The sequence below is a fragment of the Suillus fuscotomentosus genome, assembly GCF_016647785.1.
Source record: "Suillus fuscotomentosus strain FC203 chromosome Unknown F5891scaffold_4, whole genome shotgun sequence".
NCBI lineage: Eukaryota > Fungi > Basidiomycota > Agaricomycetes > Boletales > Suillaceae > Suillus > Suillus fuscotomentosus.
In genome coordinates this window covers 614,530-638,517 of record NW_024539516.1, presented here as the reverse complement: position 1 = coordinate 638,517, position 23,988 = coordinate 614,530, and the positions used below count along the sequence as shown (strand labels likewise).

General features: G+C 40.5%; 7 protein-coding genes across 7 annotated transcripts; 5 read left to right on the top strand and 2 right to left on the bottom strand.

Moving 5' to 3' along the window:
* Positions 1 to 3,047: 3,047 nt before the first annotated feature.
* F5891DRAFT_892289 (uncharacterized protein) lies at positions 3,048 to 3,245 on the top strand (the record flags this gene model as incomplete). The annotated part of the gene is made up of 1 exon (XM_041373312.1): positions 3,048 to 3,245. A coding segment is annotated over one exon (198 nt), but the record flags the coding sequence as incomplete, so codon positions are not given.
* Positions 3,246 to 4,242, top strand: F5891DRAFT_975363 (uncharacterized protein; the record flags this gene model as incomplete). Its single annotated transcript, XM_041376506.1, has 6 exons — positions 3,246 to 3,329; positions 3,392 to 3,535; positions 3,603 to 3,711; positions 3,800 to 3,842; positions 3,925 to 4,186; positions 4,237 to 4,242. The coding sequence occupies 6 exons, from the start codon at positions 3,246 to 3,248 to the stop codon at positions 4,240 to 4,242; spliced, it is 648 nt and encodes a 215-aa protein (XP_041232165.1).
* Positions 4,243 to 12,149: 7,907 nt separating this feature from the next.
* On the top strand, positions 12,150 to 12,458 carry F5891DRAFT_893910 (uncharacterized protein; the record flags this gene model as incomplete). Its single annotated transcript, XM_041373338.1, has 1 exon — positions 12,150 to 12,458. A coding segment is annotated over one exon (309 nt), but the record flags the coding sequence as incomplete, so codon positions are not given.
* Positions 12,459 to 14,560: 2,102 nt separating this feature from the next.
* On the top strand, positions 14,561 to 14,797 carry F5891DRAFT_941201 (uncharacterized protein; the record flags this gene model as incomplete). Its single annotated transcript, XM_041374324.1, has 1 exon — positions 14,561 to 14,797. A coding segment is annotated over one exon (237 nt), but the record flags the coding sequence as incomplete, so codon positions are not given.
* Positions 14,798 to 15,546: 749 nt separating this feature from the next.
* On the bottom strand, positions 15,547 to 16,230 carry F5891DRAFT_975361 (uncharacterized protein; the record flags this gene model as incomplete). The annotated part of the gene is made up of 4 exons (XM_041376505.1): positions 15,547 to 15,618; positions 15,672 to 15,802; positions 15,928 to 16,120; positions 16,192 to 16,230. 4 exons carry the CDS (start codon positions 16,228 to 16,230, stop codon positions 15,547 to 15,549), a joined length of 435 nt encoding a protein of 144 aa, XP_041232162.1.
* A 1,011-nt stretch (positions 16,231 to 17,241) lies between these two features.
* Positions 17,242 to 20,781, bottom strand: F5891DRAFT_1125454 (uncharacterized protein; the record flags this gene model as incomplete). Its single annotated transcript, XM_041363971.1, has 15 exons — positions 17,242 to 17,321; positions 17,419 to 17,605; positions 17,630 to 17,711; positions 17,738 to 17,847; positions 17,919 to 18,229; positions 18,454 to 18,600; positions 18,653 to 18,724; positions 18,764 to 18,985; positions 19,048 to 19,085; positions 19,111 to 19,223; positions 19,271 to 19,365; positions 19,483 to 19,642; positions 19,763 to 19,936; positions 19,983 to 20,373; positions 20,591 to 20,781. The coding sequence occupies 15 exons, from the start codon at positions 20,779 to 20,781 to the stop codon at positions 17,242 to 17,244; spliced, it is 2,373 nt and encodes a 790-aa protein (XP_041232161.1).
* Positions 20,782 to 21,570: 789 nt separating this feature from the next.
* On the top strand, positions 21,571 to 23,709 carry F5891DRAFT_1181999 (uncharacterized protein; the record flags this gene model as incomplete). Its single annotated transcript, XM_041366101.1, has 7 exons — positions 21,571 to 21,689; positions 21,924 to 22,254; positions 22,303 to 22,494; positions 22,561 to 22,923; positions 22,978 to 23,157; positions 23,208 to 23,351; positions 23,398 to 23,709. The coding sequence occupies 7 exons, from the start codon at positions 21,571 to 21,573 to the stop codon at positions 23,707 to 23,709; spliced, it is 1,641 nt and encodes a 546-aa protein (XP_041232160.1).
* Between the last annotated feature and the right edge of the window lie 279 nt (positions 23,710 to 23,988).

Genomic DNA, 23,988 nt, shown 5'->3' with positions numbered 1-23,988 from the left:
CAGCCACATAGGCATTTGATATTGGAACATGTCATCCAATTGCATGGTGCACTTGGAAGCAGAGTATCATTGCACTATCGACCGCTGAAGCAAAATATGAAGTGTTAGCATCAGCAGCACAGGAAGTACTTTACCTGAAACACTGCAGGCATTTGCCCATGTTCCTCCACCAAACATTCAAAAAACATTGATTGAGAAGATAGAAATTTCCCCTCATTTTTCCTGTCAAAACATTTAAAAAAAGTAATTCATGTTTCAATGATGTTCTGTGTGTGGGACATGATGCAAAAATTGGTCATGTTCCTTCAAGGATAATATTGTATTTTCCATCTATTGTCTTTGAAATAACAGCTTCAAATAATGTTAACTTTCTTATCTATGTTCTTCAAATATACTATGTTTTTCAAATGTTCTGCATATATTTGAAAAACACAGAGAAGAAAATTAACATTATTTTAAGCTATTATTTCAAGGACAATGGATGGAAAATACAGCATTATCCTTGAAGGAACATGACCAATTTCTGCATCATGGCCCACACACAGAGCATCATTGAAACATAAATTACTTTTTTTCAATATTTTGACAGGAAAAATGAGGGGAAATTTCTATCTTCTCAATCAATGTTTTTTGAATGTTTGGTGGAGGAACATGGGAAAATGCCTGCAGTGAAAGCCTTGACAAAAGAGTTGTACGGGCCAATGAAGACAACTGTGAAGGTATACTGTGACACTCAAGCAGTTATAGCATTGGCATTAAGTAAGAAATTCCATGGACACACCAAGCATATAGATCTTCACTATCACTTCATCCATGGCCTCGTCCAAAACAACATTCTTTGACTCCAATATTGTCCAATGGCCGAAAATGTTGTGGACGCCTTTATGAAAGTGCTGCCAGAACCAAGGTTCAAGGAGCTGAGAGAGAAGATGAGGATAGGCTGTGCTCGAGGGGGAGTGTTGGACTTAGGAGCATATGGTGGAGGTATGAGCACAGGAACAGAAGCTTAGTAATACATACAGGAATGAGTAATGTAGGGAACACCAACTTACCTGGGAATAGCTGGAGCGGTGTTGATAGTAATCGCAGCGTGGAGGAAAGACAAGTCCGAAACAAATGTTTTTAGATTGGACACATAGACATAACCGATTGATAGTATAAATATTGTACAAAGTACTTACAGGATGGGTAGTCAAAAATAATATCTTTAATACTCTATTCTAAATCTATACATAACCACAGATAGAGCAAAAGTAAGACATATAAGTTGTAGTGTAAGTCCTTTGCAACATCATATCCATTTTAAAATTGTCATTTGTGTCCTATTGATGACTCCATGAATAGTAAATGTAAGGAATACACTGTAATCAACAACTTCTGTAATTTCTCTTATACTTATTATAAGGTGTGCTCAATTCTTAAGTTGTCATGGTCAAGAGTTGTTAGCTCTTTATTTGTACCATTATGCAATTGTAATTTCGGTTCCCAGAAAGGGTTAGAACCTAGTATGCATCCGGGATGACTAATAACAGACACTAATGGACTTCAATGTTTCAAGTTTCAAGTTTTGCATGTCTTCATAGACACTTTGTTGTAGTCTGCTGACCAATGATGAGCTATCTGGCACAGAACTTACTATACAATATTGATTCATCACATGGTATCTATAATGTTTTACAAGACATTAATGGTACTCAGCAGGGGACTTACAATAATTTTCCAAGTCATATTCCACAAGAGTACAACATGTCATACATAAGTATCACTCATGACCACCAGCACATGACTGCTGCTGCATATGACAGACAAGCACAAGTCTAGAGGCCAGATCCTCATGCACAACATGGTTTCTGGTCTAATCTATAGTATAGCCTTTTTCATCATAAGTACAGCAAGACTCAAGACTCACTTCCATAGCTTAGGTACTTGGATACCACAAGACTTGGGCCACCAGCAGCAGTTCCAGCATCAGTATCAGTATCTGCAGAGAGCTCATCAAACATCTTCCAAGGCCTACTCAGGTGCTAACACAATGAAGACCTTCCATGATCAGACAGGTGTTCAGCAGCAATCAGCGGCTTGAGCTACTGGAGAAGTAGTCCCACAAAGTATTTTAAAGTCCAGTCCAGTCCAGTTTTTTTGGCACAACCCGACCTGGACCGGTCCTGATTTTAACTATAGTTCCATAAGACTGGACTGAATGCTGAAAAACTAGCTGCTTTCAGTTGCTGGACCATACTACAGTAGGCTGCAACCGGTCTTTCAAAAACCAGTCCAAGACTGGTTGTAACTGGCTAGACTTCATCATACTAGAGGAATGGGTTCCACACATTGATATATTTGAATGATTCTGTAAGACACTACCAACTAATCAATACTTTGCATCTCCCTACTGCCTCAATCTTCTCTTCAATCTAACCATGAAGTCAACCCACATGTGATGACCCACGGAAAAGGTTATTGCAATGGCATCTGCCAAAGCCAAGCACTCATGGCCTCCAAAGATGAAGCAAGTATCACCAAAAAGGAAGAATCACAAATAGAAAGCTGTATTGAGCAACAGTGAATCAGAAACCAGTGAGAGTAAGGCTGAACCAAAATGTACTTTGAAAAAGAAACCTCTAGGTTCTCCAAAATCTAAGCATGTGCATTGAGACACTATTGATGAGGTTGTCCATGAGAGCGAGGCCAACAAAGAAGAAATAGAAATAGAGTTTTTTATTGAGGATGCTGACATTGAAGAGGTAATTGTGACTTGTATCATTGTCATCTGTGTGTTAAATGTCAGCTCAACATCACTAAATAGGACAGTAATGGCTTGCAGGAACAGCACCACACTACCCTACCTAATGTGCTAAAAACAAACAAACAAAGCACAGCTGATTTACTTACTGTGTTCTCAGATCATTGTACGGTGAAGTTTTGCCAGACTAATGGAAATGTAGAAACATCAAAGGGGTGCTGGTGCAACACATACAAGTCAGTATATCAGATTGAATACTAATATTGACGAGTATTTACATTGCATCTGTAGAGATAATGCAGATTTTGTCACAAAGCATGGAAAAAGCAAGGCATTCCATATCAGAAGTAATTCTTTGTGTCAGCAATACATCCAAAGTCATTATGAAGTATATAAGAACAAATGCAAAGAACTGGGCCTGAAGGAAAATCACCATGCAATACCGCATGATATAGCGAATAGGAAGAAACAAGGGAAGAATGTCCAACAAATTCTAAACCAGATGTTCCAGAAGTTGCAAAACAAAGAGGATTCAAGGGAGGATGTGCTGCGCACAGTTGCTGAATTTGTGGTCTGTGACGATCAGGTGAGTAATGATATTGATAATCCATGAGATTGGGAAAGTGCTGAAACAGTGTTGTTGTGTAGAGCCTTATAATAGCAGACAAACCCGCATTTAGAAATTGTTTGGTGGTAATGCAGCCAAATGCTATACTGGCGGACATACCTTCAACTCATGATGTGTTGGCTTACATCCACAATGCATTCATTGAATTCATCAAGGGTCTCAAGGTCTGAATGCAGGTGAGTACTAGTACTGCTCCATATTCCTCTGAAATATCTTACAAAATGTTTACAGGCTACAACAACTGGCCTTGTTTCAACGACTACAGACTTGTGGTCTGTTGATCAGACAAAGGCCACATTTTTAGGCTTAATGGCTCACTGGATTGAGGCTAATGCCTCTGGTATATGTACACTTATTTCACAGGTCATTGCTTTTAGAGGTATATTTAGAGTGCACAGTAGGCACAATCTTGCACACAATCTTTTCAGATTGTTTGAGCGTGCAGGAATTATCAATGAGCAATCAAGCAAGGTATGTACTCTACCATCCACATCTCAATTTTTGTGTGCTGAGTTCTGCAATAGCTTTTCTGTATTACTGCTGATAATACTAGCAACAACAACATCACTTGTGACATCATTGAGATGCTATTTCACTGTCGCCATATATACAACTTCAATACCACTCAACAATATCTTCCCTGTCTTGCCCACATGGTCAACCTTGCCATCACTGACATTATGTCGGTTATCACATATATCACCAATATTGAGACCACAACCACAATATGGGAGATTGACCCATTGCTCCCTAATAACCATGTTCTTGGAGACTTGCTTGATATTGTAGCTGTGGTGCATACACTTGCTATTAAGGTACATTTTCACTGCTGCCCATAAGTTCTATCATCTAACATATTTTACAGATTTAGTTCTCAGGTCAACACATTGAATATTTTGAGATCTTGCAAGTCAAGTGTGGGATTGCAATACTGCTCAGAATCTTCCTGTATAGTAATATATGCTAGGGAATGGCTCATGTAATGCTTAGATGTACCTATTACCTATGATAGGCTATCAATCTCTTCATCTCCTCTGCTGACGAACTTTTTGGGCTGATCACATTCATTTAATGCCATGGACAGTGTAGGGAATGATTCCTGGCTAGGCTTGTAGAGACTGTTTTATCTATAGTTATTTTTGCACCTTAGCCTGCATAATCAAATCACCCTTTCAATAGTTTTTAGTATGAGCCAGAGTGCTCAGCAGTTTTCTATCATATTTTCTCTTCTCTGAGCCTTAAGCCTAGTCCAGAAACCCTTTAGGATCGAATAGCAGCTATATTCTGCAAGACCCAACATATAGTTCAGTATACACCATTTGGATTGTTGTACCCACAATGGGTCACAAAGCACATCCCATGGACTGCATTTGTATTCAAGACATTGGACTGGGAGTGCATGAACAATATACGAAGGTATCTGAACAGAAATTCAGTGGCAAGTGGAGTCCTAAATCAGTCAGAAGCAGATATGAGTGGCTATAGAAACTATTTAACCTGAGGGGTTTGCTGTTTGGAAGTAGTCTTAATGTTAGTGATATGATATGTAGTTAATAATCCAAGCATAGGAAACAATATCCAAAGGTATAATCACAAATCTGGTGTTTTTCGGGTTAGCAGATTAGCAGGTTGTGGGTTGTAAGAAACAGGTATGGTGAACATTGGAAAAGTGAGCAGTATGCAGATTAATGATGATGATGGGTATTTCTGATAGAAAGAGTAGTAGTATTTGCAATGTCAACTAAGAACTACAAAATATCAGATTTGACCCCTAAGCATCAGGAAATGGCTCCCTACTACTTGAGTGATGATGATACTGGAAGTCAGTCCAATATATATGTAAGTACATAGAAATATGGAAACTTATAGGCAAAAGTAGTAATAGAATATTTCAGATCCAAAGTACATATAAAACAACATGAGGTACTAGTGGGGCTAGCAAGACAGGACAGGACACAGGAAGGACAAGCATGCAAGATATTAGATCAGCCAATGTGGCCAAAATGTCAGGTCTACTAGTCAAAGTGTCAGGTTGAGTGGATAGGTATTGGGTAACATTTGGAAGTGATTTGTATGCAATGGGCATTTGATGTGCATAATAAATTAGCTAGATATGAGCTTGGCATGAGCCTGAGTGCTACATTCATGTTAGTGACATCCACAGAAATGTGTACATGAATATCTTGAGTGCTGTCAATATTATGCTGGCATTTTGTAGCCTAGTCTTGAGTAGCATGTTGAGTGCCATTTTGCTCATTGAATTGTTTCTCTAATCTTTAGAGCTTTTGTCCTTAATGGCCTTTGACCATAGTGTTGATGAAAAAAAGAAACACATAATGATATATACTGCTGCAGTGACATAGTAACTACATAATCAAGCTGCCTGCCATATTAACTTATCATTAAGCAATACATCATTGAGGACATCCTGTTCTTAATCCATGAGATCAAGTATTTGCTCTTCTGATGCTAGCTAGAGATGGGCATGACAAAGTAAACATGAGCATTCTGTTATGAGCTGTACAGTGCAAGGACCATCATCAATATTGTCAATGGAACTCACCAGCACATTAGCTTCTTTCAGAAAGTCCTGTGTCTCTACAAGCTCCTTCATAAACTCTATTTTATATCTTAGAGGATGGCAATAATCATACTTAAAAATATATCACAAATTAAATATGAATCATAGAGCACTTAGAAGATGTAGTGGTTGCATTTAGAATATTTTCATGCAGTTTCACATTCTGGTGAGGGCTTACAACATCAGCTTATTGAATTATAAAGTGATGTAAAAAATTACACAGTCAACTGGTAGTAAAGTGGTACATAGACATGTGAGCAAACCTTGCAACAAAGTGCTTTAGGTTTAACACTACATTTCACACTGGCACTGGCACAGCTTCAGAACACTTGTAATATTGAAAATTAAATGACACAAATTTACTTGTTAATCTTTGGGTTATTTTTTTATATTGAGAGACATGTAATATTGAGAATCAAATCACACAAATGTAGCTGGAGAACAAGAGATATTATAGAGCTACAACAAAATGACATTCAAGAAAAAGCAAAATGAATACAAGTAACAGTACATTATGTTATATATACAGCATGAGATAGCATGATCTTAGGGTGGTACCTACACAACTACACTATCATCAATAGCCTTAAGATATGCAGCCTTAGTGGCAGCATGAGAGGAGTGTTATTTGAAGCAAGCATCTATAACACTGATGATGTGTAAATAGATATTATGCCTAAAAGTGATATTGAACTTTTTGTAGAAGTTTAAATGTAAGGTACTTACTGGCCTTTAAAGACACCAGTTTTGTGTCCTACTGTAATGGTATACCAAAACATAGATGCAAATAAGCTCTGACTTGCCAGAACAGGAATAAAAGCAGTAGAGACTGAAATAGTGGGAGCTTTAAAGGATCTGACTAGTTTTAAAGACAGCTGTTAGATGTTAGCTAGAATTACTAGATTGAAATTACATTCAATGAATTCCCTCATCTGCTACTATAAGATACTAACTCTAAGTGTTTTCATTCAATATATAAAATGTTTCCACAAAATAAGATAAAAATTGAATAACTTCTTTAAAGTCGATATATATACTCATTTAAGTGAGTATGTATCTTAGATCAACTAAAGTTCTTGCTTACTAATAAGTACTTCCAAAAAAAATTGTGAGACATTAGGGATCTTAGTGATGATAGAGGAATCTGACTTAATGTCATAATTAAAGAATTTTGTAATTCTAAATCATAGTCAGGGTTATTTATTATCTTCTCTTAGTACTTCATCTTATTAGAATGTGGCCATTCAGCATCATAATTGGCCTAGTTCAGTCCACAAGCTGCACTATGTCAAGTAACTTAAGGTCCTAATAAATAGCAAATACATATATTGCCTGCTTTGCTACTTGTTGGTTTAGGATTTCATTGAACATCTTAGATTTGATTCCTGGGAGTAACAATATCTGAAGGTCTATTAACAAAAGCTATACACATGGAAATCTTTCTTCATGAGAAAAACACTAAGTTAAACCTCAATTGAATAGGAAACTATAGTATATGAGCAACATACTTACTTACTATAATAAATTATAATATATGTAGCTAATAACATTATAAAAGAGTAGTTCTAAGATATTTGAAACACAATGATCAGACCTTAAACTCAAATAGTTAATGAGTACTCCAAAATCATCTATAGGTACAATGAAATAAGTCAGCTGCAATCTCTTTTCTCTAATTTTGTCTTTAATTTACAATATAGATATAATAGCCTTACATATATCTTAGTGAATGATTGTATAATCAGACTGTGCAGCTCCAGTAGCCATATTCTGAATGTAGTGATGTTAAGAATTATGAAAAGAGAGGAAGCAGACTATATACAGTGGCTCAAAAAAGTGTCCCAATGTTTGTAGGTTTTCATGTAATTGTGTTATTGCGAGCCAGGGTGTGAGAATCTGACTAAGTCAAAGGGAGGTCCCAAAAAGCTCCGCTTCTCGGCTACAAGTATGTCCCCTATAGCGTGAGAATCCATTGACGCCGTGCGAAGATATGGCTATTTTAATTAGGTGACTCATTGGGACACTTTTTTGAGTTTGAATCAATTATACATAATCTCTATAATTCTAGTACTTAGTGTTTCCTCCCTTAGCTTTAATGACTGCTGCTACCCTCCTAGGCATACTTTCTATCAATTTCTGACACTCCTCCTTAGCAATCTTTCCCCACTCTACTACAACTCTCTCCCATAACTGAAATAGTCCATTAGGTGGGTCTTGATAGGCAGCAAGCATTCTCTTGAGTAATTCCCAAAGATGTTCAATGGGATTGAGATCTGGAGACTGTGCTGGCCATGATAGGACAGTAATATCATGGTCCTCAAACCATTTGGTGGCCAACTTTGAGGTATGCTTGGGGTCATTATCTTGTTGGAAGATAATGTCTTCTTCATCAATACCTGATTCTTGCATGCTTTTGAGCAGACACTCCTCCAGAATGGAGACATACTGCTCTGCATTCATCCTCCCCTCCACCTCACATAGAATTCCCACCCCATGCCACCCCATGCAGCCCCACACCATCATATTTCCTCCTCCAAACTTAAGAGTACCTTTCACTTCTTTTTCTCCAAGTGGATCTCCTGCCTTTTTCCAAACATACTCTTGACCATCTGACCCCATCCTATTGATTTTAGTTTCATCTGACCAAATAACTCTCCTCCAGTCCTCTATAGTCCAGTGCTAGTGCTTTAAAGCAAATGCTAGTCTCCTTTTCCTATGGGCTGGTGACAGTAGGGGTTTCTTCTTCTTGACTACAGCTTTAAGATTGGCTTCCTTGAGGGTGTTCCTGACTGTTTGAGTGGAGACAGTGGTAGTGATGATGGAATTGATGTATTTTGTGGCTTGAACAGCAGTAGAGGCCTTTCCAGATATAATATGATGAACAAGAGCTCTTTTGTCATGCAGAGTAAGTTTAGAAGGATGACCCATTTTGACATTTTCTTTGTTGGGAATATTCTGGTTGATAACCCTGGCAATAGTTGACTTCCCCAGACCAGTTTTGGGGGCAATCTGCCTGATAGATAGACCAGAGGTGGAGAGAAAAAGGATATTATCTCTTTGAGAAGAGGAAATAGACTTCATGCTGATTATGAGGGACATGATGTTATTGGAAGGGTTTATATATGTACAGGATATTAAAATGAGACCATATTGTCAATATGGGACCATTTATATATATATTTGTAAATGATGTCATGTCTAAATGATCTGATTTTCATATTTTAATAGAAACTCAAAAAAGTGTCCCAATGAGTCACCTAATTAAAATAGCCATATCTTCGCACGGCGTCAATGGATTCTCACGCTATAGGGGACATACTTGTAGCCGAGAAGCGGAGCTTTTTGGGACCTCCCTTTGACTTAGTCAGATTCTCACACCCTGGCTCGCAATAACACAATTACATGAAAACCTACAAACATTGGGACACTTTTTTGAGCCACTGTACATATATAAATAATGATCAAATCTAGATTTAGTATAGCTTATAAAGATCTACATTCAGATATTGAATATACTACTAGGCTGGCCTTGGTTTCAACTAAAAGTTCTCTCTATGCAAACTGTGCTAGTGCTATATTTAAATTTAATCAAAGATTCAAACATAATTTAGAAGACATATTATCAAATATGTCACTGGCTACTGATCATATTATTAGTGACTTTCTGAAATATTGGTGCTTTTTCATAAAAGAAGATCTCCACTTGGATAGGTTTTGCCTACAAACCCTTTGGCATTGTTACATCACTAATTACATAAGATAAAATATCCTTAAGCTCAGAGACAGAATGGTCTTAAGGGTCTTGCCTGAAGAACTTATAAGAATATTGTAGATGAGCACAGTCTATCACAAAGATCAGATTTCATCTTTTGATATCTTATTGGAGTGTTTGCTTTCTAATGTTACTTGGAGAGCCTTAACAGATGAAGAAGTGGTAAAAATTTGAATATAAATGACGTTCTAGGTGTTTTATTATTAACCTTCAAAAAATCTAGAGGAATAAGGGTATTGTGAGTTAAATATAAAAACCTATATAGCATGAAAACCATATTGAGGTCCTCTAAAATAGACTAGGAACTTTTTAAAGGCTAAGAATAAACTGGTTAAGGGGTGGACAGATATATGAAATGACTTGAAGCAGAATACAAATTCATAAATACAGATGAAGGAAAGAGATATGAATAAAATGATATATCCTTTAACTAGAGGCCTAGTGCAGTTAGATTTATATTATATTATTCCTATATTTGGATCCATCCTAAGTCCTCTGATCTTTATCATTATACTCATCATTACTATCATTATTAGCACTAGAATCTTCAAAAAATAATTAAAAGTTGTCCTCAGTAATTTTATTCTTTATAAAAGAACCATTGGAATATAGCAAAACCAACCTATATAGCAAAGAAGACATAGACATGTAAAGAAGCATCTCTCATATATAATTAATATAAAATATAGGATTGGACATTGCCTTTATAGAAAGCTGAAAGTCCAAAGTAAAAGGTAAATCAGAACAAAAGGTGAAATATAAGAACTTCAATTAATCGAAAAAAAATTAAATAGCAGCTTCTTTAGCTTAGTTTGTGATTAGGCTTATGATAACTCAGATGTATTAATAATCACTCAGTCATGAAGATTTTTCAGGCCATCAAGTTCCTCTGAATCTTTTTGGATGTTAGAGAATAATTTACCCTAAGGGCAGCAGTAACAGAAACACCTTATATACAAGCATCTTAATTATCTTCAGCACTAGATGAAAACAAATTGGAATATGCTACTTAATAATTGTGAGCATTTAGACTAGTATGGAAGATACTACCTCAACCATGTCATTACATATCTGACCTTCCCTAATCATAGCTTCAATATAATCTGAGTGATGGCCTTATGTGTAAAGACATGCAGTAATAAGCCTATCAAGAGACATGCTTGGTTGGGTTCATCCTTCCCAGAGAAGGGGGTTGGGATCAACTGGACGCATCGCTTTATTGAAAAACACTCCAACCACATCAAAGTATCATGTGCACGTCCACTCAAGTCAAAATGCAGACGTGCTGTCAACCCTACCACTAACAAAGCCTGGTGGACTATTCTTCAGGAGACATTGACCAAATATAACATCAAACAGCACAATACTTACAGAGTTGATGAAGCTGGCTGCCAACCATCTGGTGGTGAGCGAGAACATGTCCTTGGAGCTCATAGGGAAGGACCTCAGTATCAGCAGCGAGGAGGATCTTGAGAGAATATTACTATTATCATCACAATCTGTGCAGATGGTACTTCGATTCCACCTTCTGTGATTTTAAAAGGGAGTGGCTATCACATCAAATGGAAGCAGAATAACCCAGCTAATGCATCATAAGCCATGTCTAATTTTGTGGCTAGGAAAACTAACCAATCAATATAGTCTGAGATATTCGAAAAAAGGATGGACTGACGGAGAAATCAATGTTGCATGGATTGAGCAGTTTGACAAGGAAACATTGAAGAAAGCAAATGGAGAATATTGGTTGCTGCTTGTCGATGGACATAACTCCCATTATACTCACAGCTTTTTGGAGTATGTACAAACTCACCAAATTCTTGTGCTGTGCTATCCATCGCACACAACACATATCTACCAGGGCCTCAATGTTGTCATCTTCTCAGTCCTTAAACGGCACTAGAGTGAGGCGCATGATGAGTGGGAGAAGAAGACAGGACAACCTATCAGCAAGACAAATTTCCTTGCTGTGTATGGTACTGCACATATCAAGGCACTCACACAAGAGAACATCCTTGCAGCTTTTCGCAAAACAGGAGTATGGCTATTTAATCCCAATGTTGTTACAGAGGATATGCTGGCTACAAGTAAAGAGACTTCATGTCAGGGTAGTCTCCAAACAACACCACCAACACCTATCAAATTAGTCGCTACACTTTTGCAAGACCTCTCATTGAACGAGGATCTCCGTCTTATTACCATTGAAGAAGCACCAGAAGCATTCAACAGTACCACCTCTGTAACTCCCACACCGACACCTACCAACAATAATAACACACATAAATCACTGCAAACATGTATCAATGAGCTCATTGCAAAGCTATTACAGACACAAATAGCTAACCTTGTCTCCGACAAGCCACTCTCATCTTCAGTACAAATGCCATCTGCTGCTGTTGGGAACATTCAGTCAATGGCAGGCACCACAACCAACATTTCAAAAATTGAACCTAAAACTAAAAATAAAATACTCCTTCTTGCAGCACTTCAAGGGGTAGAAGAGCTCTGCAAGTTTTACCGAAATCGTGTCATCACCTTGCAGGCACAGGCCATCTTGAATGAAGCTTACTGTAACAAGCTTCATTATCAGCTCGCCTTTCAAGAGGAAAAGGTCACAAACCCTGACGCACCTGGGAAACTTGTCAATGATGGTCTCCTGCGACTACTATCAGGTGATGAGTTCTATGAAAGGGTGGTTGGGTTTACAAGATGGCAGAAACAGAAAGAGGCAGACAAAATTGCAAGAAAAGATGCACGCACTCGAGGAAAGGGCATGATGGATGAGTGGAAAGCAAAAGAGGCAGATCAGAAAGCTGAGAATGCGGCGAGGTGAGAACAGTTTCGTGCTGCAAAGGCTGTGTGGGAGGAAGAAAAGCAACAAGCAAGAATCAACAAAAGAAAGTTTACCATACCTGCACCAAAGCTTGGAGAACTGCTAAAGCCCTTGCCAAAGCCAAAGGTTGTTGTTGTTGGTGATGAGGAGAGTGGCGAGGAGTTTGACTTAGATGCCATTGACGAGAGCAGTGATGATAGTGAGAAAGATGAGGATAAGTTTAAGTCTACATTTGGTAATAGCGCACCTGTATCATTTGCCCGTTTTGACCCAAAAATGACCGGTGACAAAAGTTGGCTCATAGTTCAACAAAGACATGATATATTGGCCTAGAAATTGCTGCACTTGATAGGCATGATGTTAGAGTAAATGTATGCTGTAGAGACTCATGCCTCTCATGGCATGATATGGCAGTTTCCACCAAGGAGTACATAGCACGAACTTGTAGCATCACTCCGTGCGCTACCCACAGCTATCCCTATACGAGGCGCAGCTTTCCCGCGCACCATTTGCGCGCTTCGCGATGTATATGCGCGCGCATGCTTTCCCGCGCTTGAGCGCCCTATAGTGCCAGCCATCCAGATGCATGCATCCACTGTCCTCCAAGTTCTCTAGTGCATATATTTCTGTTTCTCTCATTTGTATATTGTTCCACTTTATTTTTATCATGGACCCTTACTTATGTATATCTCTACATACCTACTCAGTAGCGCTTTGGCTCCGCATTACAGCGCTTAGGCACGCTATATAAGTGCCAGCAGTACATACTACTCCCTACCTTTTTTTTACCTTACCTGACCTTACTTTCTTTTATTTGACTTTACTTTCCACCCACTATCTACCTAGAAGAACATAGTAGAAATCTATTTGTCTACACTTTGCACCTCTCTTCTCTTATCTTGCATCATATTATCACTTAAGCTTAGTCTCTCTATCATTTCCGCACGCGCGCGTGTGCTTTCCTATGCTTCGCGCTAACACGCACACACATTCCCGTGCCTTGCATGCATATCTCTAGATCCTTGCTGCACTTGCTTCCCCTTAAGGGTCGAACGTGCTTGCCATCTCAAGCATAGCAGACTAGGCAATGCACGACCTACAATATTTTTAGATACAGTCAGGAGCATCATTTGTTCCTCTCAGTATTGTTGTTTCTACAACACATCAAAAATTTAAATACTCATGGTATGAATGTGAGGCAAGACAACATTTTCAAATTCACCATACTAGATGTCCACTAGAGTTCGCGCATTTTTGGGAAAACATCTATAACTCTACAACACATCCACATAAAAATATAAAATTTTGACGGATGGATAGCCTGACATTAAAAGTACAAGGCCTGCTAGTTTTTTCTTTTAAAATCGACGTGTTGAGTCCAGCGGAGACTTACCGCGCAAAAAAGTGCGGGTTTCCCTAGAGTTCGCGCATTTCGTCACACCATGTCACACGTCTGCCGCGGTGCCGTTTCACATTCCGCACCGTTCGAAAGTCGACTGCAGCGTATTTCGGCACAGCAGAGTTTAGATGTGTGTAGTCTCATTGTAACGCTTTGGATAGATTGTCACGTCTGGGTTGTATTTCATTCACAGCAGATGATTCTGACAAGCATGTAGCCCCGGAGAAATTTATTTTAGCATTCTATAATCATGTATAGTCATCATATCGCATCCCAGATTTTTCCGTGGTGATCTGACCTTCAGAGGGAGTCATCTATGCACAAAATGAGCCTTGAACACCTATAACTCGACCATGGCACGAGATCCACTTCATTTCTTGCCAAAAAAATTACATGGTCATGTGTACTATGTTGGGAGGAACCTATATACAACATACATAAGGATTCCGTGCAGAATTGCGTGTGCTAGAGCCAATGCGTGAACTCTAGGGACGCGCGAACTCGTGGGACTATCTAGTACCAGTGGCTGGTGGATGACTGTATTTCATCTGTGGGCAAAGGTGAGTGACTCGGAGTTGGTCTATTTGCAGTTTGATCCAGGTATTCAATCATACCTGCTCTCTCATTAGATGGCATCCTGCACCTTGATGTGCTGGATTGTTCATATATGTTAGCAACATTCAATGAGTTCGTAGTTGATTTGCTCAATAATATAAACCCTTTTCCTCAGAAAATCTCCATAATTATGATGGATAATGCAAGCATTCATAAGTCACTGCATTTCAAAGAAATAGTTCAACAAAGCTATGACTTTTGCTCTAGTTTTCAACAGCCATCAATTTGAACACTTCCAGGGGCATGTACATTGTGTATTTACCACCCTATTCACCTGACTTCAATCTCATTGAGGAAGCCTTCTCAGCAATAAAGGCTTGGATATGACACCACCATAACTATGCCAGGGGAGAAATGATGGGCAAGCTGAACTTGTGATCCCTACCAGTTGTTGTGGGATGCTGTATTTGACACTGTCACACCTGAAAAGCTCATGGTTGGTTTGCACACAGCAGGTACTTGTCTTGATTATTTTATACAGCTACAACAATTGTTACTTGACATATATTGTACAGCTAGTGTTAAACATGGGTATTGATACTTGTTGATGCTCCTTCAAATTTCAACACTCTGCTCCCTCGCTTTGCCTTTCCTTGCACACCAAATAAGTCAATAAGCAACAGCAATAAAAGAGTGAACTACTCCAACTGGCACGCCAATAATGTCGATGAAAACATCGTCAGATATGCCAATAATGCCATTTACATATGCAACACCATTGCTAATTAGCATGTTCTCATACTGAGACATATTCAAAAGTGGCATGATAATATCCATGTCTTGAAGTGCCTCAGTAATGGGCAAATACATGATGAACTCGTCCTCATCTTCAGTGAATATTGGAGAAGAGCCTGAGAAGAGCCTTGGTGTATTGATTCAATGTTGACCATGAACATTGCCTAGTGATTGTGTAGCCATTGTTGGAGGGAGATGGACATGAATTGCAGGCAAACCTTGCGAGGCCATTGTGGAAGATACTCAGCACTGTTTTCGGACATGATCAAAAGCAGCTGTCTTGGGTGGGTTATCATAAGTGGCCTCACCCAAGGACTGTATTGAAAAAATAAGCCAGTAACAGAAGTTTCAAGCTTGACCTTACTTACAATTTGTTTTGCCCAGAGCATGAGGTTATAAATATCTTGTGCTTTGTGTTCACCACTGGCAGGGTTGATGTAGCAGTGTGTGCCAGGGTGCTTTACGCAGTCCAGCTTGTTCTTGAGCTCACAGAACTCAGCTGCAAAGCTGAGAGTAGTTCAATCCTGATCACTGTTTCCTATGTCTTCACAATGGCCTCGACTGGCTGATGCAGCTTGACACACACTGGTCTCTTCTGATTGAAATTAGCAGCATGTTACTTACAAGCTTCGTCATTACTTACCAGGTTGTGTAATTCAAGAATGGTCTCTTGAGTATGAAAATGATGGATCAGCTGTCTGCCATGTTCTAGTGCTTCATGAAGCTGCTGCTCATTAGAGAGCTGATGGGGGTCATCACAGGCATGAATGGTGTGAAACCTGTACCCCAGTTCAGCATCTGCTGGGTCTAAGTCCATCTTGGCACAGACATGCAAGAAAAAATCAATAAAAGAAATGTTGAGGGAAGACAAATTTGAACTCAGCTGACACATCCCCCAACAATACCAGAATTTAATGGAATGGACATGGTGATATTGGAAGCAGCTGAATTATCAAATACCTCAACCTAATGATCAGATAAAGATAAACAATGTTTACTCACCAACTGGCTGCTGACTTGGAGCTGGCCTAGCATCAACTTGCATTGGCACAGGATTTGTAGCATGTGCAGGATTGTGTGCGGAATAGAGAGGTGGTGCAGAATATGGAGGTGGTGCAAAATCATGAATGCGATGAGGTACTGTGCTTGGTGGCAGCAGCATATTTTTGCTTGATACAGACTTAATGTTCTTGTGTAGAATATCATCACATTTTTGTTAAGGTGCTAAGATACAAAGACAAAAAAATGGTCGAAATAAATGTTCAAGATGCTATTTCAAATGCATTGTAGAAACTACAACACAGCGAGGCACAAGTGAAGCTCCTGACTGTATCTATAAATGTTGTAAGGTCATGTGTTGCCTAGTCTGCTATACTTGAGATGACAAGTGCGTTCAACCCTAAAGGGGAAGCAAGTGCAGCGAGGATCTAGAAGTAGGCGCTGAAGGCGCTACTGGTTGGCCAATGTGAAGTGCGAGAAAGCGCAGGTGTGCGCAAGGCACGAAGGTGTGGGAGTGCGCGCGCGTGCTGCGTGAAGCATGGGAGAGTGTGCATGTGTATGCAGAAATGAGAGTAAGAATAAGCTTGCTTAAGTGATAATGAGATACTAGACAAGAGATGCGAGATGTGAGGTGTAAACAAATAGATTTCTACTATGTTCTGCTAGGTAGATAGTGGGTGGAATTTAGGTGAGTGGAAAAGTAGGTGGAAAGTAAAGTAAAGTCCTAGTATGTACTGCTGGCACTTATATGTGCTGCATAAGCGCTGTCATGTGGAGCTGAAGCACTACCAAGTAAGGTATGTGATGATAAATATAAGTAAGGGTCCATGATAAAAATAAGGTGGAACAATATGCTAATAAGGGAAACAGAAATATACATACTAGAGAGCTTGGTGGACAGTGGATGGATGCTTCCGGATGGCTGGAGCTATGGGGCGCTTAAGCGCGGGAAAGCACGCCTGCATATACATCATGAAGCGCGGGAAGTGTGTGTGCATGGGGCACATTGCACAGGAAAGCTGCGCCTCATATATGTAGGGATAGCTGTGGACAGCACACAGAGTGGTACTGCAAGTTCATGCAATGAACTCCCTAGTGAAAAGTGCCATATCATACCATGAGAGGCATAAGTCTCTACAGCGTGATGATCTATAAATTTTTTAACATAAAAACTGGGCCATAAGTCTAAGATATTATGAAGTGTAATATGCTCCGGAGTAAAATGGGCATCAAAAATAGGTAAAAGGTGACATGCACAGACGATGGTGTCAACATGGACAATGGAGAGCTCTCGACTTCTCGACTCTGCATGGAAAGAAGGTCATACCATCCACATGCCGGTGTCTGGATTTGGCTTGTTTGCAAAGAGTTTGAACCAGTGGATGAGGGCGCAGGGGAAGGTCTTTCCACTGTACCAGAATGAAAAAAAAATCACAGAACATGACTGACTTCCATCCCGTTGATCCCATCTTCACTGCCAGTATTGATGAAGACAGTGTTGTTACGAGCAGGGCCTTGACGCCATGACAGTACCGCACAAATGTGCTCACACCGCATTCCACTGACACTGCTTGGGTCACTCAGTGAAAAAAGGTGGCAGTGGCCAAGTTAAATACTTTAACTTGGCCCTCAAATCTTGGACATGCGCTAAGGGGGACATTGTTAGAAGTGTGCGTATCATCTGCAAGAAGTTGATCATATAAAAAAAGCCAAATGAGATGGGGGAGACCCAGAATGCCAAGCTCATTTGCCCATGCATGTATATTGTGTGTGCAAGATCGTTCTTCGAAGGTGCCACATTGAGTGATTGAAACATATAAAATAAATGAAAACTCACTAGGGGTACATGCTAATTTAACATCACACTGTGCTCTGGGACCTTCCAATATGCCATCACCAGGCTCATCCAAGTGATGGCGATCCGAGTCTGCCTGGTCAGTTGGGCTGATCTGGATGTCCTCTCCCTCATCCTCCTCCTTGCCCTTGCCCTCCTCCTTGCCCTTACCATTGCCAGCACCGCTGTCATTGTGGTTGTTGCCGTTCGGGGCATCCACCTGCATGGTTTCTGTGGCACCTCGGGCTGACTTGAGCCTATATATATGTGTGTAAGCTAAAATCTGTCACAACAAATAGAAGACGTACCAAGATGACCTAAATGGTCTGAAGCATATGAGTTGTTGAGCATTCCACATGCGGTGAAGTCAGAACCTGATGCAGCGAGTTTGTCGAGATGTTGGTTAGTCAGCAACATTTGTCTGAATGCATTAAATTTACTCGAATGGCGCCAGGGTTCCTTGACTGCCTTAATGTGTTTTGATTCAGCATATCCCATTTGGAGCGCCAAACAAACAGATAAGCATTGAGTAATGACATAGTGTGTGCTGATGCGGCAATGAAAAGACATCAAATCGAATACCTGTGTCTTGAAAGATTTGCCAGTATCAATGAAAGTGTTCAAGACAGTTGGAAAGTTGCAGAAGAGTGTCCTCTGCGATAATATCTTGCTGCACAATGTAACAGAATTTGAGGAAGGCCCCAAAACATCGAATTATATCTTGAGGAATGTGCCCCTCAATGGCAGGGAGATAAACTTTCATGAGCGCCTTTGAGTCATCACCTGTCCATTGCGAGAATCCACATCCTTGTGGAAATCGGCAAAGTCCTGCGAAAGGCAGAGCTGTAGCTATTCTTAATGAGAAATGAGAAATTAGTTAGAATGAGCCAATCAAAAAAACTAAAACTCACCAATGGTCGATATCATCCAAGATCTCCTTCGCATGTGCCTTTCCATGCTCTTTCTCGAGGTACTGCTCGACCCATGCCACCAGGTGGTCTTTGAAGGCTCCCTCGATGACTTGATGCAGGATATCTGATGCGAGAAGTTGGTGAATATTGGCATGAGGGAAATCATCTGTGAATGGCTGAAAAACATCAAGAGTAAGACCATAGAATGATAGAAAATACTTACTACTAGCTTGCCGATGACCCCCCATTCATCCCAAAGCACTCCAGAATCAACCTCTTTACAAAGGGTATCTACAACTTCCCATGAACAAAGGCCACCTTTGCCAGAGTCCAAATTATCAGGATAAGCAAAACATCTGATGTATTACTATTAGTATGGTGTGTGCAAAAGAAACAAATAGAATACTCATTTTGCGCACCAATTTTGAATGACACAACCAAGGATGAGTTGCTCAGGATAATCGGCAATATAAGGACCGAGACCATACAACACATGTCTAAAATGTCCATCGCTGAATTGGACAACTTTAGGGATGGACATGGCGGGCTTGAGTGATGACAGAATCCTTGAGAGCGAAGAATGAAATAGTTGTTTCTTGAAATTTCAGAAATGCAGGTCATCTGAATGTTTTTTAGTCACTACAAGACTTCATTAGTATCAAAAACACAGACAAGACAAAAATGCACTTTTTTGAATAGCCAAAAAGCCAATAACAGCTACAGTGTTACCGTGTGCACAGCGGACATTATTATGGACATTGCCAATTGAGGCATACAGCAGGTAGTAGTCATTTTGACCTGTCGCCACTGAGACTGTAGTTTTATCGCTTCTGAGTATAACTGGGACAAACATCAAGCCATGCGTAGCTGGATCTTTAGCAATATTGTCCTGGGAAAATATCAGCAAAAAACAGTGTTTGTAGCCTTGAACTTACTGCTTGGTCCCAGGCCCAATCACCCGACATCACATTGCGCCATTGGCGAGTTGCGCTGTCCCCTGTTCCCTTCCACTCCCGGTATGGTGCATAATCTATCCCATTTTTAAAATCGGGGTTACCTAGCATATTATGGATGATAGTACGTGGGTCGCAGAACCACGTAGTGTACATTGCGTCCATCCACGGTGTGAGACTGCTATTTAGATCATCATCAGAACTATACTTCATTGAAAAGCTCTGCCAAGGGATGTCTCCAATTGGTGTTTCGTTGATAGTTGAATACAGGTCCCAATGATCCGCAAATGGAGGGGCATCTCCATGACAAGTGAGACCAAGGCCCCAGAGGTGCATCAATTTGTCGATATCACCAGCAGATATCTGAACCTTTCTGTACAGGAATTCGGTGGTTTCAAACTCCATTCGATTATGGTAGGGAGTCTAATCATTGGGTTGTCTTGAGGTCAAGGAAGGAGGTTCCGTGTCTGGAGGAAGAAAATTCCCCGCTGCATCACATATACGACCTGCACAAAAGATAATGTTATGAATGTGTATTGTGTCAATAATAAAACCACATACTGTCAAGTTTGAAATGATAGTCACAATACATTTCATTGGCATCCCTGCTGATATCGGGGGCGATATTACCATCAGTCCCATAGTCCATCTTATAATCATCTCTTTCTCCATGGTGGTTGTCGTTGTTATTCTCAAATGGCTGCTCCCTGTCATTTGGATTCAGATCGCCATCAGGTGTGAGTGAAGCCTGGTTTGCAGAGCATTCATGGGCAGGTGGCATAGCAGGCAGTTGAAATGAAAAACCATGAAGTGCATGATGGTGTTGTGTGAGACTGGACCAATTCCTGAAATAGTGGTTGCAGCCAGCATGAGGACATGGTATTAGGTTGATGTTGAAAAGCCTGTGCTCCCAGCATCTCATTGGTGCAGTAAAACAGGGAATGGCAAAAAACCAAGTGGCAGAGAGTGTGAACCAAAGAGGAAAGAACCAAGGGCTGCAAGTAGGCTCGAGGATATGAGGATGCAAATAAAGCTACATGCGCATGAGAAGTCAACAATGCAAGAAGTACGAATGTAAATACTCACAGGATAAATGCACAAGGGAAAGAGCTCAAAGAATGCAGTTGTCCTCAGGAGTACTCATAGTGTGTGTCAGGTCCCAATTGACACTAAAACAAACAAGGGTTGTTAATAGTAAAGTACATAATAGCCTGTGCAACTTGCATAGTAAAAACACTTTAAAACAACCTTCTTTCGCCCTTCTTCACCCTGACCCAACAGTCTCCTGCTCACAAGCTCCCTTCTATTATTCTTACTGCCAATCATGGTCTCTACACATTCGTCCAATGCTAACAAGAAAGTCACTCAAGTTGTCATAGATGTGCAGCAAAAAAGACACACCTTGGCCCAAGTACAGGAGGATCACGCTCGTCTCCAATGAGAAAAGCAAGAACAGGAAGCGAAGACCCACAAGAGCATAGCGAAGGTTGCAGCTGTCCAGGAGAAAAATGCGACTGCCGCAAGAAAGCCCCGACCTCGTCCAGTTGGCAAGGTTGCCACTGCAGCCGAAATGGCACTTCCAGCCTCCCAGGCTAAAGCCACAGCACTGAAAAGAGGCATTGGAACAATGCAAGAAGCTCTGGATGGGGTAGATGATAGTGGTGAGGCAAACATACAGAAGAAGTGGAAGTGAGTGCAGAAGATGACTCACCGTGATGCTGTTTATGCTGTTCGTGCCACTGTAGCATCAGGTGATCTTGATCTTGATCATAATGATGAGATCACAGTGGCACTGAGTTCACATGCATCAGATGCAGACCTAAAAGGGAATGTGGCAACGTACATACCTTGACCTTCTACCACCATGTTGCTACTGACCAAACCAACTCTTTTCTACTGGAATTTACTGAATGACTTAAATAGTGACCTGAAGGCTTATAAGACCACAATCTCAGTGTGGGCATGTGGGATTACGAATCCAAAGACCAGCAGCATGTTATCTCTATTGCCACATCAAGAAAATCCAACCAGTGTATCAGGCATCTCAGTACCCACACAGTTTATCAAAGTGACGACAATCAGCAGTGCTACTGCCCCCCAAAAAACTCCTGAAAACTCGGACATTGGTGATGATGATGCCCAGATAGTAGGGTCTCTGCTGGATGAAGATAACAGCCCTGAGCGCTTGGCAGCACATGCCCTTATGAGTCTGAAGAAACAGCCCAGGAGTCTGCGTACTGTGATGGGAACAGTGGTTTGGATTGTTTTAAATTAACTGTTTCATTTGTTAACTACTTTATAGGAAGTGATTGAGGTTCAGGACAGGTCACTGACTCCACCTCTACCTCCACCTTCACAATATCAGTTTTGTGCTAACAAGTCTCTCTCTTCATCTGTCAAAGGAGAGCTGCTTGATGCTTCAATGATGATGATGAATTATATTATGAAGATGCCATGTTCATTGACAGTGTTGAGACAAGCCCCATTGCCGGAAGTAAATGAGTGACATTACAGGTATGCAAATTAGATCAGTCTGTGGTAATACTCAATTGTTCTGCAGACAAATGTGGATGCATTTGATGATTTAGATATCCCTCCCATAAAACGGGTCAAACAGGAGATGACCTTCGATGCTTCAGAAATGAAAGTGACTACTGGGGAGAAGAAAGTGGCCAATGGAGAGGTCTTGAGGATGAAATACAAGAACAGCGATCTTCCCACTGGTTGCCAGGATGGAAATGCATGGCATGGCTCACTTATTCCTACCATTGTTCATGCTGTGGGTGGGGACAACATCCATCCATGGCTCATTGAGGATGACATACTTATTTTCATTCTCACGAAGACTTGGAAAGTTGTCTACGCTGGGAAGCCAACACTCGTCAATTACTCCATAATCCCAGGAGGTGCTATCTACTATGTGGTACATTTCACCAATTCAATGTATCTATACTAGCTGATACACTATTTGATGTAGGCTAAGCGGCGCTTAAGTGAATGGCGCAGTGGATTTGATTCTGCTGCTGTCATGATGATCATGAGCCTCATGGCAGCTAGCCCACTCTACGAATCTGAGGATAGCTGCATCGGTTTTGCGAATTTCTGGCTTGAAGACAACAGATTTCTCTTTGGGGATGTCAACTTCGATGACAAAAAGGTATGCATTATTATTGAGTATGATTTTTCCTAATGTCTATCTTTACTTAGGAATGGTCAGGGATGTGGCAGTCCACATTTGTCCTGCAGACTTTCGCAGCTCACCTCAACTACACCCAAGGATGTGTACCAGTTTCAGAGCTTAACAGCGAGGAGTTGGTTCTTCGAACAGCACTTTCTCTCTCTGCAGCAGCAGTATTTGGTTATATTTGAATCTACACATTGTCCTAATATTTAACAGATTAAATGCACCCTCAATCTCCTTGCAACTAAAGAGATGACTTTTGAGATCAAGAGCACCTCTAAGGGCAAGAAGAAGCCTTCGTACAAAGGGAAGGTGCCAGCCACAGAAGTTGAATGGATTGCTGTCATTGGTGAGAACAAAAGCTTTTTGGAGCCGCTCTGGGGATATGACATGCGGATGTTCTTGACTGCCATCAATCATGTTCCTGCTGAAAAGATGAAAGCTATTGTTGAGCTTGCTCAACAATATATGAAGGCCACGATGCGCACTGGACAATCAAGACAGATGGCATGCCTGAGTAGGCTTTAAAAGTCCAGTCCCACAACCAGTCAAAGACCACAGACCGAACTGTACCGCAACTTTTTAAGACCAAATTTTCGGTCTTGGTTTCCCTTAATTTGATGTCTTGCAGTTGCTGGTTGCATTGTTCAATGTCTAACATCAGGCCAATAAAAAGTCGACTGCAACTAGTCTATACCAGGACCAGTTGCGTGAAACACAAATATTTACCTATGCAAATGAACATGACTTAGATAGTACAGACTACTACAAAATGGTCTCGACCTCACCAGCTTCGTTCTCCCACTG